The sequence below is a fragment of the Phaseolus vulgaris genome, chromosome 11 (genome assembly GCF_000499845.2).
Source record: "Phaseolus vulgaris cultivar G19833 chromosome 11, P. vulgaris v2.0, whole genome shotgun sequence".
NCBI classification, from domain to species: Eukaryota; Viridiplantae; Streptophyta; class Magnoliopsida; order Fabales; family Fabaceae; genus Phaseolus; species Phaseolus vulgaris.
Window position 1 is genome coordinate 11,727,868 of NC_023749.2, and position 14,164 is coordinate 11,742,031.

Genomic DNA, 14,164 nt, shown 5'->3' on the forward strand with positions numbered 1-14,164 from the left:
AAAATTAAAAATCCTTCATATATTTTATTAAAGCACTTCAAATTAAAAAGTCTCTTGTTTTCATGAATAAATAATTCTTGCAAAAGTTTTTACATAATTATGTAATTGTAAATCAGTACGATAAAAGTACGTAAATCTTTGTAATGACTATTTTAAATATCAAACATTCATATTTTTATTTTTATCACTGATTGTTGTCAAAAGATTTAACTTACACCTTTAATCAAATCCTATTTCTATATTCAACTTTTTTTTGGTTTATAAGTTTCGAATTTAACATTTTGCTTAAAATAATTAGAAACCAATTATGTTTTAATTTACATGATAATGATCCATTAATTAAGAATTTAAACACAAGCAAAACATGCTTACTAAAATATTTTTTTAATATCAAAATAGCCGAAATCGTAATATTGTAATGTAAATACTGTTATCGATAATGTACTGATAATATAAAATATACTTGCATTAATTTGTTATTTATGATTACTTGCACTGAATAGAAAGAAAAGTTAATTGGATAGGGTATGGTTGCTTGAATCGAACGGTGCATGGTTGGTCTTACCAGCATCGGACGGTTAAAATTGATTGTGGATGGGTGCTGGGACAGCAGGTAACATGGGATTAACTAACGAAGCTACCTCTTCACATGGCATTCAATCCATCACGTGCTCCTCACGTGATCATCCCTGATACACATGCCTGGCATTTGCAAGTGGCAATGCCATCTCTTTCTCTCTCTTCTCTGAACTCCATTGTGTGAGTGACTGAGTCAACGAAAACAATGAAAAAGGGGTTTCTTTCTTGCACCATTCTCTTCACTGCTCTCTCTTTGCATTGAAGCTTTTTTGTTCACTTTGGGAGCAACTTCTTAATGTTCACTTTGGGATTATTCATTGCCTTGGTTGCTGACAAGCTGCAACTATGAAGGGCTTGCTCTCTCCCACTTTCCTTCTTCAAATTACTCTCTTTCTCCTTGTTTTTCTTTTAGGTGTGTTTTATTCATTGCAGCAGATACATGCATGACCCTTAATTGCGAATTTGACTCTTTAATGATTAAATTGTCGCTAAGCTTTTCAAGTTTTGCATTTTGATAGTTGGGTCACGAAATTTTCTGTTTGATATGATAGTGAATTTGCAAAAAGTAATGGAATTATGCTTCATCTCAGGTAGAATAATGTGTATTGTTGATGTTGTGTACATTGGGTACAAACCATAATGAAAAAGGGTAAGCTTGATACATTTTTATGAGACTGTTCTTTGTGCATTGTAGAAGGCCAATGAGCTACCATAAATAGTAGCCAAAGAGCTGAATATGTTGTCCAAGCTGACATGATGTGTAATGTTTCTGCATGTAGTTGATAAATAATGCAGTGTGTCTGATATCTTAATGATGAATGCGTGTTTACTTATTTTGAGGCCTTAGGCAATGGAGGAGTATTTTATTTTCTTCTAGAAATGTATTCTTGTAGAAAGATAATTCCTTAAGCTGAAAATTGCCGATTATGTTGGCAGTTGTGAACAAGTCTCAGGGCTCTCCAATCACTACTAAGGTTGATGCGTTGCCTCCTGCTTTCCCTCCAAGTACACAGCCACAGCCCTTTATTCCTCTTATAGCTCCTTCCCCATTGAGACCTTTCACAAATAATTCTGTGCCCACCTTATCAGGTATGTTTGCCTTTTCTTTTAAGTCTGTCAGTGAGACCTTACATTATGATTCTTTTGTTTACACAAATACTGCTTACCCTTTGGCATATTGTAGTTGTTGGTTGTAGAAAGTAAGGGGTTTTAGGTATAAAGGGAGGAAGTGGGATAAAGGAGAATGAAACACTAAATTAATATTAACCGAGATGTGTTACAAATTATAATGTATTGATAAGATGCTTATAAAACCTAGACCAATAATTTTTATTATTACGGATCATAATCTTAACTAAGTAGGGAAATAGATCATGATAAGATAAGGAAATAGGGTAAGCCTAAGAGATATGAAAAAATAGGGAAACTAATCCTAGAAATAAGTAAGATGTTTTCTTTTATTGATGAATATAATATTGGTGAATAGTGGGAAGCAGGGCCATGGCCAAGATTTTAATCTTAAGAAAGGGGGGCCAAGATCCAAAGTAGATTGAAAAGTTGTCAAATATTCCAATCAAAGAGAATAAATTAGCTGATATATTACAAAATAGACATGAAAGATGCTGACTACTGAAGGTTGCGGTGTGAAATTATAGTGTAGCAGTGGTGAAAGTGTAACACCGATGAGTTCAGTGCTATGGTAAGGTGCAACAATATAGGTTTGTACCTGAAGACTAGTGCTATTTTTTCTGGGTAGAAGGTGAAGTACAAATGTAATGATGTGAAGATTCTGTGCCATTGGTGCCATATATAATTCTTGTAAGTAACAATCTCCAAGGACCATCTTTCTTCCGTACTAACACAACTGGGCTAGCATAGTAGCTATTACTATGTTGTATAATGCCATTGTTAAGAGAGTGTTGCTCCAGCTTATCTATAATATCTGTATGGTCTCTTGTTTATGGGGTTAGCACCCTGTATCAAAGGAATTTTGTGATCAAACCCCGGTCTGAAAGGGGGTAGCTTCATAGGACTTCTAAAAATATCATCAAATTCAGTTAACATCGTCTGAATAGAGTGGAACTGGTGGTGGTTCAGCCTGTACAATAAGGGCTTGTAAAATTCTAGTGTTGGTATTGCAGAGTTGCAGAATAGAAAAGCGAACTCCCTCTTCCATAGCTTTAATAAAGTTTTTTGTCGCTGCAGTCTTGATGTTTTGGGTAGTGGCTCCACGTTTTTGTCACATGTCTCTTCCCATTAACTCTAAACTCCATGGTAAAGTTGCTAAAATTCCATGGGATATCTCCTAAAGTGACCAACCATTCCACGCACAGAACAAGGTCACAGCATCCTAAAGGAATGGGAAACACATCAGATGTGAAAGCAGTTTGTTGTTTGCTTTGCGCCAAGAAAAAAATTAACCATTGAAGAAATGGTTATTTTGTTGCCATCTGCTACTGCCAACGGATCACGTTCCTCAATTAAACATCCAGACTTCTTTGCAACTTGTATATCCAAGAAGTTATGAGTGCTGACACTATGTAAAGGATGTTTATTCACATAACCAGTGACTCTCATGGTTCGAAAATTAGGTGCCCCTGTTAAAGCACTAACCGATTGGTTTTCATTCTCCTTGTATTCTTGCTCCGAAGAATGTTCTTGAGTTTCCATAACATGTATTTGAAGTTTCTTGTGAGTCAAACTATGTTCAAGCGTGTGAGGTTTATCACAAAAGTAACAAAGGCCTTTGGATCGTCTCTCACTCATGAATGTTGGTGTTAGAGTCCTTGTAGTTCGTAATATTTGTGTCCCAACGATCAGAATATTTCTGCAATCCTGGTTTTTCCAATTGCATAGGTTTAGACCCTAAAATCCCTTTATTCTCTCAGTGAGATACCAAGAAGGATCCTGGGTAGTTGATGTATCAGCAGCTTCATACATTCTGGCCTATGAAAAACCTCGCTAGACAGTGGTGGATTGAAACATACGCCCCAACATTTTGAATATCTTTCTTTAAACCTCCCAAGAAACAACTCACCGTGTAAGATTCAGAAAGATTTAATCTGTTAATGATGGTGTCAAAGTCGTCATAATAGTCTTCAACAGTAGATGTTTGGCGCAACTTCATCAAGTTCGCCATAGGGTAAATGCAAACATCCCCAAACCACTCCCTAACCATAGCTCCGTAAGCTTTCCAAGAAAGTAAAGAACAATTGGTGTATTTGGCCAAAGCAACCATTGGACAGCACGTCCTTCCAAATGCACAATGGCCAATTGTACCCGCATATCATCGGGAGTATTATCAATGGAGAAAAAATTCTCACATTGATATAGCCATTGGTTTACATTTCACCATTAAATCTAGGAAATTCAATGCGTGGAAAGCGGATTCCAGCAGAATAAGGTGCAAATTTGATGAACTTTTTTTCATGAGAAGGGTGGGACTCATTGAAAGAAGATTGTGTAACATGTTCTTGAAGTATATCTTTCAAAGAGGCCAAAGTGTGTTGAAGAGAGCCTGCCAATTCTGCCACTCGAGCATCTAAACGGGCAGCAAGCCTTTCTTCCTTTTCCTTGAGAACAACAGCCTTGTGTGTTGAATCGGCCATCAAGAATCAACCAAGACTAATACCACTTGATAAGGAAGAGCGTCTAACGTGACAAGGAAGAGCATCTAGTGTTACGTCAAGCAAGAAAGAAAGAGGGAAAACCGGAGAAGAAGAGAAGAGAGATCTAGGCATGAAAACACACGAAGATTTACAGAAAATGGGGATTCCCACAGTGGATTCACACATATATTGAGATAAGAGAGGAATACAATGTCACACAATGATCAATCCCCTGTTTTACAACCGCAATTCCTATTTATAGGAATTGGCAACTAGGGTTAACAGAAAAAAACAAACATAAGAACAACCCTAAACTAAAACATCATAAGAGTCTCTTATGACAGTTATGTGTCAGAAATGTTATCAAATCCTTCATTCTTTTGCTGGATTTGGTTTTGTGTATATTAAGGGGTAACTCTACAATTATTCCTAGCTCATTATGTGATATAAATCTATCCCCATGAGTAGGACTATAAATGGTATCTTGCAAACAAACAGTGAAATCACTTCATTTTTTCTTGAACATGCTGTTGCATGTGTATCCTTAATACATGTGCTTATCTTAAAGTCCTTTGAATTACAAACCTTTTGGTTACCGAGATGATCAAGAATTCCCTTTTGCTTCCAGGCCTTTGTTCATTGAATTTCTCTGCTGCTCAAGATATAATGACCACAACTGCTACTGATTGCTGGGCATCCTTTGCGCCATATTTGGCAAATGTCGTATGTTGTCCTCAATTTGATGCCATGCTGGTGACCCTCATAGGGCAGTCGAGCAAATACTCTGGGGTGCTAGCTTTGAATGCAACTCATGCTAGTCAATGCCTCTCTGATGTTCAGAAGGTCCTCGTCAGTCAAGGAGCAAATGAGAACCTAAAAAAAATATGTTCAGTCCACCCAAAAAATCTCACTGAGGCCTCTTGTCCCGTTGTATCTGTGGATGAATTTGAGAGTATTGTAGATACTTCGAGACTTCTGACGGCTTGTAGAAAAATTGATCCTGTAAATGAGTGTTGTGATCAAGTTTGCCAAAATGCCATACATTATGCTGCTAGAAAAATTGCCTTGAATGATTTGTCTACTTCAGATGGAAACCAAAGCATGCCTGGGCCGATAGCTAGGATCAATGATTGCAAGAATATTGTTGTACGTTGGCTGGCTAGTAAACTTGATCCATCCACTGCAAATAATGTTTTTAGAGGACTGTCAAATTGCAACCTAAACAAAGGTGAGCATGGAGAGAAAAACAAAAAAGATCTCCTTATATTTTATTATTACAATTTTGGGTAATTTATTGGAATGTAAAAACATACATCTTACAATGTTCATTGTTGTTATATTAAATCACTCAGTATGCCCATTGGTTTTTCCAAGTGTCTCAAGTGTTGTGAAAGAATGCGGCAATCTCATACATAACCAAACAGCTTGCTGCAAAGCCATCAAAAGTTATGTGTCATATTTGCAAGAACAGAGCTTTGTCACCAATCTGCAAGCCTTGAAATGTGCTGCATCACTTGGAAAGAAACTGCAGAATGCAAATGTCTCCAAAGATGTTTATAATCTTTGTCACATAAGCCTGAAGGACTTTTCTCTTCAAGGTTGACATTGTCATATTTCCATTGCTTAGAAAACTGTTATTTTACCCTTTCTGCAACTACTGATACTGACACTTGTTTTGTTATGCATTGATGGGTTTTCCCTTGGATCAATCAGTTGGATTGCAAGGTATATGTCATTCATAACAAAATGGATGTTTTTATTAAATTTAAATTTCACTCAATCATCTTGGTTTTGTGATTTCATGCAGAATCTGGCTGCCTTTTGCCGAGTTTGCCTTCAAATGCAGTATTTGATGGAACTTCAGGGATTGGATTCATTTGTGACCTTAATGACAACATTGTAGCTCCATGGCCCACATCTTCATATCTGCTTCCATCCTCATGCAATAGAAGTATGTATAAGCTCTATCAGGAATTTCTAGCTGATTGCCCTCTTTCTCTTCTATAAATAATACATACTCAATTACAATCCTTTATGACAAATTAATGTAATTCCTTATTTGTATAAGCTAAAATAGGAATTCTAATAATAAATACAATTATAGTCAGATTCTATTAATCAAATAAAAGGAAAAATAATAATAGATCCCTATTAACACCCCCTCAAATTGATGAGACTAATTGAGTAGCATCAATTTCTTAAGTCGAAACTAATGACAGGGACGAGGAACAACTTTGGTAAAGATATTTAGATGCTGAAGTTCCGAGCTTAAATAACATGATCATCTCACAAATAGGAGAATCAAAAGAAAGGCATGGAAAAAATATTGGTTATCAAAGAAAGTCACATTCCTAGAAATGTGCAACTTAAGACATTGACACCATAACAGAGAAAACATATTTTAGTTGGAGCATAACCCATAAAGGCACATTGTTCATACCCACATACACTACCAAAAGTGTGAAGATAATAGAGGGGAATCAAAGTGGAGAACCTGAGATGGAAGACAGTTGATCAAATATACACTTGTGGACAAATCTTTAACCTAGAACTGAGAAAGGACTAAAGCTTGAAGGAGTAGTGTGCAAGTGACATCAAGTAATTATCGATTCTTTTGTAATCAACACCATTTGTTAAGGTATAGGGACAAGGGTGTTTGGAAATAATACCTCACAGCTACAGTAACTCCTGAAACTCATGAAAAAATATGTTCTCCACCCAAAATTTGTGCATAAACATTTGATACACATGAAAATTTTTGTCAATATGTGCCAAAAATTTCTTGAACATGCTAAAAAAATTCTATTTAGTCCTGTGAAAATAGATTCATGTGAAACAGCTATATTCATCCATAAATGTTACCATTATTTGTAGTTCAAACAATACACAAGAAGAGTAGTTGAATTGTGTAATAAAAAAATGTTACACTTGTAAAACACTTTTCAAAGATGAAAAACAAGTTCAATAATAAAAAGTTTTAAAGCGGAGATCAAAGCATAGAAGAACAAATACAAATATTTATATTGGTTTATCTTAACCATCAAGATTACGTCCCTAACCACCAAGTTTCACTAACACTCACAAAAGGGCAAGTATTATTTAAAGTTAACCACTTCTGGTCTTAACCTAAGTATTCTCTTTACACTTTCCCTGATTACAAGAAAGTCAAGAGATTGAAAACAATGTTTGTATAAAACGAATATAAATGTCTTAGTCTAGGTATTCTCACAAAGAAAGTATCAAAGAGTATTACAAACTGAACCATGGAGAATGTTTGCTTAATTGTTTTCTTATGTCCATCAATAATATGAGTAGTCCATGTCTTCAGGAATATTTTAGGGTGTTACAAAAGATAATCAGATGTTGAAAATACTTATGAAGGACCTTTACATGACTTTGTTTGTGGTTTGGTGAGGATGAAGAGAATCGTCATCATGCATTAAATGTCATGTAATGCATTTCACCAACTTGTTTCTTTGATAAGACAGAACAATCTACTTATCTCACAATAGTTTGGAGGATATTTTTTACTTACGTGGTAGAGTTTATTACCTAGAAAACAACACAGGACACTCAGAAGAATAATATTAAATAGAGTTCATATCAATAATACTCAATCCCAAACGCATACTAAACTTCGTCTGATTGGGGAACCTTAGGCGACACTTCGTGTGAATACAGACAATACTTTGTCTTGGTGAGTTTTAGACAATAGTTCGTCTAGTGCCTCTAGACATTTTTTTTTTTGTTATTAATCAAAACAAGGGTCTTGACAATCTTTTGTCTAAAAGCATTTATATTTTGAATGAGATAATAGTTGTGATATATCCTACACATAACTATGAATTAGATCAAATCGTTTATCATTACGGCATGCTAGAGATGGAAAAGGAAGAGCTTTTCTTTTGGCAAGTTTGTACATAGAACAATCCAAAGAGTCATTAGAAAGAGACAAAATTTGAATGACCTAACTTTCTATGCCTATCCTCACACTTATTTGAACCATTACGACAAAGCTAAAAAGACAAAAGGCTATGCTAACCAAATTGGAAAGAAAATAAGCTGTCTACTTTAGGCCCCCTTGCAGCCACTTTCCACGATGTCTAATCCTGCATAGAACAACCAACACAAATAGAAATTGACATTACAATTGTTATCCACTATTTGTCCAATAAAGTTGAAGCAAGTCCAGGGGATACAAATTCATCCCGCAAAGAGGAACTAATTTTCCAACAACGAAAAGAGGGAGAGCATTACCATCATAAACTTGAATGCTTTGAGTGCCATTATAAGTGTGAACATTGTGCAAATATTCAAGTGAACCAGTCATGTTATTGGAGATTCCAAAATCAACAAACCAAAGCTAAGCAACTACATTGGACATACCCAAGGTAGAAAGAACGGATAATACCATTTGTTGGATATCCCTAGGAGTTTAAGTTCCAATATTGGAGGTGGCAGGAGTAGAGGTCTGGGCCACTGAAGTGGTAGCACCTTCAAGGGCCTTCACCAGTTTATACGTGCATATAGTTGGGCAGTCTTTGATGTGACCATGTTGCTTACAATAGTTACAAAATTTCATGTTGCAATTGCAAGTAATATGACCAAATTGTTTGCAAGAAAACCATTGTTTCAGTAAAGCAGGGAAAAAGTTTCAAATTCTGGTAGAAGCTTCATGAGTCTTCATGAGAAAATGATCTCACTTGCTTAACTCATAGACTTTCTGAATAGCAGCAAGTTAATCCATATAAACTTCAACCTGAAAAATAGCTGATTGTTCTGCGTGGAAAGATTTCCTTAACAATACGTAGCAACATCAAACACCAATTGAAAGTATTTAGCAGAATTGCCTTGTTGACTAGGCTTAAGGGTTGCTGAAGTAGTGTAGACTTGGTTCTGTTTCTGATTTGCTTTCTCGAGTATGATATTTGATTTGCTGTTAAGTTTGTCATGGTCATAGGATCATCTTAAGCTTCTCATGGTCACATGATTTTCTTAGTTTCTCATAATCACAGAGAACTTTGTCATCCACTGCCCTGGGCAAAATTTACTTAATTGGGAGTTTAAAAAATTAGTGTTTGTGAGAAGGAAATGATTCTGTGGCCATATTAATGGAACCATAACTGCTCCTGTTACCCAATCGGCATTAGACGCATGGCAAATAAAGGATGGCCATGTTATCTCTTGGATCCTGCATCTATTGACCCTTTGTTAGTTATCAATCTGCATTCTTTTTCTATTGCCAAAGAAAAGTGGGACCAATTGAAGCATGTCCCGATATTATTGTTGTTTCCTTTTATTTGTAGTCTCTTGATTAGCTCTAAATACTCAAGCTAATTCTCTATACTAGTTTCAACCATTAGCATTGGGGAACCAGTTGAATTCAGGCCACCATCAACTTCAAAACTGTCCCCCCTCATGCCAACTTCCTGCAATGACTTGTTTGTATATGTAAAGTGATAAAAATGTGAAGAATTTAGTGCTGCTTGCCTTCTTTCATTGTATTCTCTTGTATAAATAATGCATGCTCAATTACCATCCTAAATGGTTGGCAAATTAGGATTTTTGACCAGTATGGAACAATTTTTGCCCATTATTACTGAAATGGGGTCGTTTTTCAAAATATTATGAAGTTGGAGAAATTATGCCAACGTAATACGATTTTATTGTGATGAAGTTGTGTTAAGATGACACGGTTTTAGTTTAAAATGATTACACAAAAATTGTGCCACCTTGACACAACTTTACAATAAAATCGTGTTCTGTTGGCACGACACGACTTGTCCAACTTCGTACAGACTCCATTTTCGTAAAAAGAAGAAAAAATTTCCCCATGTTAGTAAAAAGACCCGGCAAATCAATATAAATTCGTATTTGTATAAGCTAAAAAGGGAATTATAATAGTATACAAATATTAGGAAGATTCTATCAATGGAATAAAAGGAAACAATAGTAATGATATGAGGAATCCTTGACTAACAGGCTCCCCACCTATATATATCATCTTCCTGTCTTCAACATTGGATTGTCCTTTGTAATTTTTTTACCATGAGCAAAGACATATTTCCATTCTGTACCATGGCTAATTCATTTGTTCCTTCAATCATGCAATTGCAGCTACAAAACTTCCATCTCTTCCTACGGCAACATCCTCACAAAATGGTAAGTGCCATGCTCCTAACTGATATTTCAGGTTTGATCTTCAGTTTATTTTCAAAGCAGTGGTAGTTGTAAGATATAGGGTCAGTTTGTTTTAAATTTATTTTCTCTCAAAAATCATTTCTATTCACCACAAAATTGATTCTTACAACTTCAAAGACTATCCAAGCAATCCAAGTACAGTAAAAACCTTTTTCACGAATGAGAATGTGATTATCAAGTCTAAACAAACTAATACTTATACGGTTTCTCCTCTCTTCTTTCATCCATGATCTCTTTAATCATTAAAGATCCAAATGTTCAATATAAAATCTGTGAAATCAGTTTGTATTTTAATTTAATGTGATGCAGATGCTTTCCTCCTATTCGTGCAGAAAAATGAAACACACAAGTAAGATAGAATAAACAGAATTATTTATACATCTTCTTAAAACTAGTAATTGAGTTTTCTTTTCAGCCAAATCATCTTGGGACTTCTGAAGAAGAGATTGAATTTTAGAAAATTTAATTTAGTACACTAGAAAAATTCTCAACTTGATGATATGAGCTTTTCTATGCTGGCTATTGGATGCATACCTATTCATTTCCATTGATGAAGAGTATGTACACTTTCCATTTGTTGCAGGTCTTTTCATTAATACCTTGGTTTTGCCTCTCCTCTTTACCTCTATACTACTTCCCAAGAGGCTTCTTTAACCTTGTATTTAAGTGTTTTTGGCAACAAGGATTTTTCCGACAAGTTGGCTATTCTTCGTGGGTCCAAGGAAGAACTATGTCCTTGTTCTTATCCAATCATCGAATATGTTTATATTGTCACTAGTGAATGAGTACAGAAATACTATTTTGAGATAGTCTTTCTGGTAGATTCATGATTGTATTGTATTATTACCATATTGTTTCAATATTCTTTGAAATTGTAATGAATTTTGTTTCCGTATAAGGAATAGTATAAATATAAAAAAGATGATCTCAGTTCTTTCTGTGTACAATACAATTTCGTTCTGCCTTTCCTTTTGCCTCTATTCATTCCTTTTTTAAGTGTAAGTAATTTAATAAACGATATAATTTTATAAGAAAACTACCAAAATAGATAAATTTGAAAAAATAATCAACTTCAAAATGAAGAACAATTCTATTTTTTCCAATTTTTTAAAATTATTATGCTTTGTTTAGATTAAGGAATGAATTTGTAGGAGTGGAAAATGATGGATTTGAGAAGAAAGAAAGTGAAAGAAAAATTTATAAAAATTTGTGATATTGATAAAAAAAATTAATTAATGAAATTGCAACTTGTAAGACTACAATTTTACTATTATGATTAAAATTAATTTAAAATGAGATATGATTAATTATTTTTAGATAGAACTCGTCTGATTAAAATATTATTTTTGTTATAAGTAAATGAACTCACTTAAAAAAATATGATTTATATGATATTGTAGATATATACCAATTTTCAACTATGTTTATTTCTATCTAATTTCTAATTCTTTTCTTACTATAAATAATAATGATAATAATACAAACTTACTTTTAAAATTTCACTTCGTTGAAACGGTATTGTTAAAATTATTAGAATAACTAAATAACACAAAAAAAAAATATTATAGACATAATATCACAATTTTATAATATTGAAAACTAAAATAAAACATAAAATTAACATTTAATACTGTTAAATTTTTAACAAAATTAAATAAATAAATTATCAATATGTTTGTTATCCTAAGTAAAAAAACATAATATTATTTCAAAATAAATACTTTCCATAATTATAAAAGCTTTCAAAAATTATTTTACTTTTGACTAATAAAAATAAGGTTAAATATTGTCTTTATTCCTGAATATTTTATATTTTAATGTTTTAAGATGTGAGTACACTAAATTTAAACACTCACAACTTGATATTTTTATTTATTTTAATAATTGTTAATGTTACCATTAATATTACATCCAAGTCAATATATCATTGTATCATCTTTTAGTAACTATCTATTCTTTTACATAAAAGAGCCAAAGAGAATAAATAAATAAACACATCTTGTTTTCATCTTTCTCTTTATGCTTCCTCCCCTATGTCTTCTTTACTCCTATGGATTAATGACTTTTACACCTCCGTTTCTGTAATATCCCTAATTTTACTCATATTTGCTAATATATTATGCATGCAATATCTAAGTAACATATAAACATATATTATTTTCTCATGTTTCTATCTCAAACAAAAAAAGATATCCCTCTTCATAGGAATTTAATATATACATCAAAAAGTTTAAAAATAAAACAAAGCAAAGCATTCAATTTAAATCTATCTAATCCTCCTGCTGCTCACTGAGGAGCTCTATTACCTGCAATCTCGTCTGTTCCCGTGTAAAACATGGTTATCACAGATAAAAAAAAAAGCACAAAAAATAACAGATAAGCTAACTAAAAATTTATATAGTTTCAATTTCAAAATAATCGACATCATTCGTCAAATCTCATAAAAGTTGTCAACCATCAAATGTCTATTAGATCTTCGTAATTCATCTTTCATATATCAAACTTCTACTGACTCATATCACATAGACACTTGACTCTACTTCCGGAAGACTCGTGCGTTGACTTAGACTTAGAGATTTGCACCTGTCATACTATATCACTGTGAAACCCACACAGCTATGCGCATAAATAATCTCAATATCATATCTCTCCTAGTATGACAGGGTTAACTCATGTAACAGGTCAAGTTAGTTATCTTTCAAACAACTTACCCATTCATATGAATCTCCTTCGACTCTCACCACCTGAATAACTTCATCTATATGATTCTAATATCTCAATAGAGTCAGGATATCTCCTTTTAAACGAATTCCTAGTCAATGCACATCCTAAACAATCTTAACACGATATTTTCTTTCCTGAAAATAGTATGTCTTGATCTTACTTTCACATCATTGCACACTTCATTTAACACATCAATACACCATACAATCATAACATATAATTTAAACTTTCTAACAATCCAAATATATCCAAAAGTTATTTAACAATAATAATCCAAAATAAACTATGCTAAAATAATAATAATAGTAATATATATATATATGTATAATTAGATTGATCGAAAATATTTTAGTGTGAGCTAAATGACACCAGAGTGCACCCAATACTTTTGGTTGATCAAAAATATTTTAGTTTGATCTAAATTACACCAGAGTGTACCCTGAAATTTTGGATTGATCGAAAATAGTTTAATTTGGTCTAAATGACACCAGAGTGTACCCAAAAATTTTGGATTGATAAAAAATAGTTTAGTTTGATCTAAATGACACCAGAGTGTACCCATAAATTTTGTATTGATAAAAAATAGTTTAGTTTGATCTAAACGACACTAGAGTGTACCCAAAAAATTTGGATTGATCGAAAATAGTTTAGTTTGATCTAAATGACACCAGAGTGTACCCAGAAATAACAAAGTTCATGTTATAGCTGAAAATTACTGTAAATCAACATCAAACAACCAATAATCAACAACATTATAATTTTATAACAACAACTATATATCAAATTTCACATTCAAATCTCAGTCAATTTCTAATATACTTAAAACAAACAATTATGGAAGAAAGTTTGAGACTGGTGACCACGTCACCCTCACATCCAGATCTTTTAGCCTAGTGTTCTATTGGAAATTAAGACTAGCTTCCTTACCTGAAATTTAGTAGATATTCACTAAGAGCTCCAAAACCACCAAGAACTCAAAGGTAACTTAACCTGCACCACAGAGTCCTAATAAAAAATCTAACTATATCACTAGGACCCTGAACTAGCAGAGA

At 33.4% G+C, this 14,164-nt stretch overlaps 1 protein-coding gene and 1 long non-coding RNA gene across 6 annotated transcripts; one reads left to right on the plus strand and one right to left on the minus strand.

Moving 5' to 3' along the window:
- Positions 1-665: 665 nt before the first annotated feature.
- On the plus strand, positions 666-11,332 carry LOC137830986 (uncharacterized GPI-anchored protein At1g61900-like). 2 transcript variants are annotated; one of them, XM_068638444.1, is made up of 8 exons: positions 670-991; positions 1,516-1,668; positions 4,816-5,415; positions 5,540-5,785; positions 5,901-5,912; positions 5,995-6,138; positions 10,305-10,349; positions 10,972-11,332. In XM_068638444.1, exons 1-8 carry the CDS (start codon positions 925-927, stop codon positions 11,040-11,042), a joined length of 1,338 nt encoding a protein of 445 aa, XP_068494545.1. In that variant the 5' UTR covers positions 670-924; the 3' UTR covers positions 11,043-11,332. The 2 variants fall into 2 exon arrangements, 1 of the variants encoding a protein (XP_068494545.1); XR_011084303.1 differs by lacking the exon at positions 5,901-5,912 and having other exon boundaries at positions 666-991; positions 5,540-5,794.
- On the minus strand, positions 4,335-11,055 carry LOC137830995 (uncharacterized). Of its 4 annotated transcripts, none has more exons than XR_011084308.1 (4): positions 10,923-11,055; positions 8,445-10,368; positions 5,501-8,296; positions 4,335-5,367 (listed from the first exon to the last, which is right to left on the minus strand). It is a non-coding gene; the product is annotated as an uncharacterized lncRNA (long non-coding RNA). The 4 variants fall into 4 exon arrangements; XR_011084306.1 differs by having other exon boundaries at positions 5,501-6,188; positions 8,230-10,368; XR_011084305.1 differs by having other exon boundaries at positions 5,508-10,368.
- Positions 11,333-14,164: the final 2,832 nt, after the last annotated feature.

Coding starts and splice junctions, on each gene's coding strand:
- LOC137830986 (XM_068638444.1), top strand. CDS start 925: ATGAAGGGCTTGCTCTCTCCCACTTTCCTTCTTCAAATTACTCTCTTT. Junction 5,416..5,539: donor AAATTGCAACCTAAACAAAG/GTGAGCATGGAG, acceptor TAAATCACTCAG/TATGCCCATTGGTTTTTCCA. Junction 10,350..10,971: donor GGCAACATCCTCACAAAATG/GTAAGTGCCATG, acceptor CATTTGTTGCAG/GTCTTTTCATTAATACCTTG.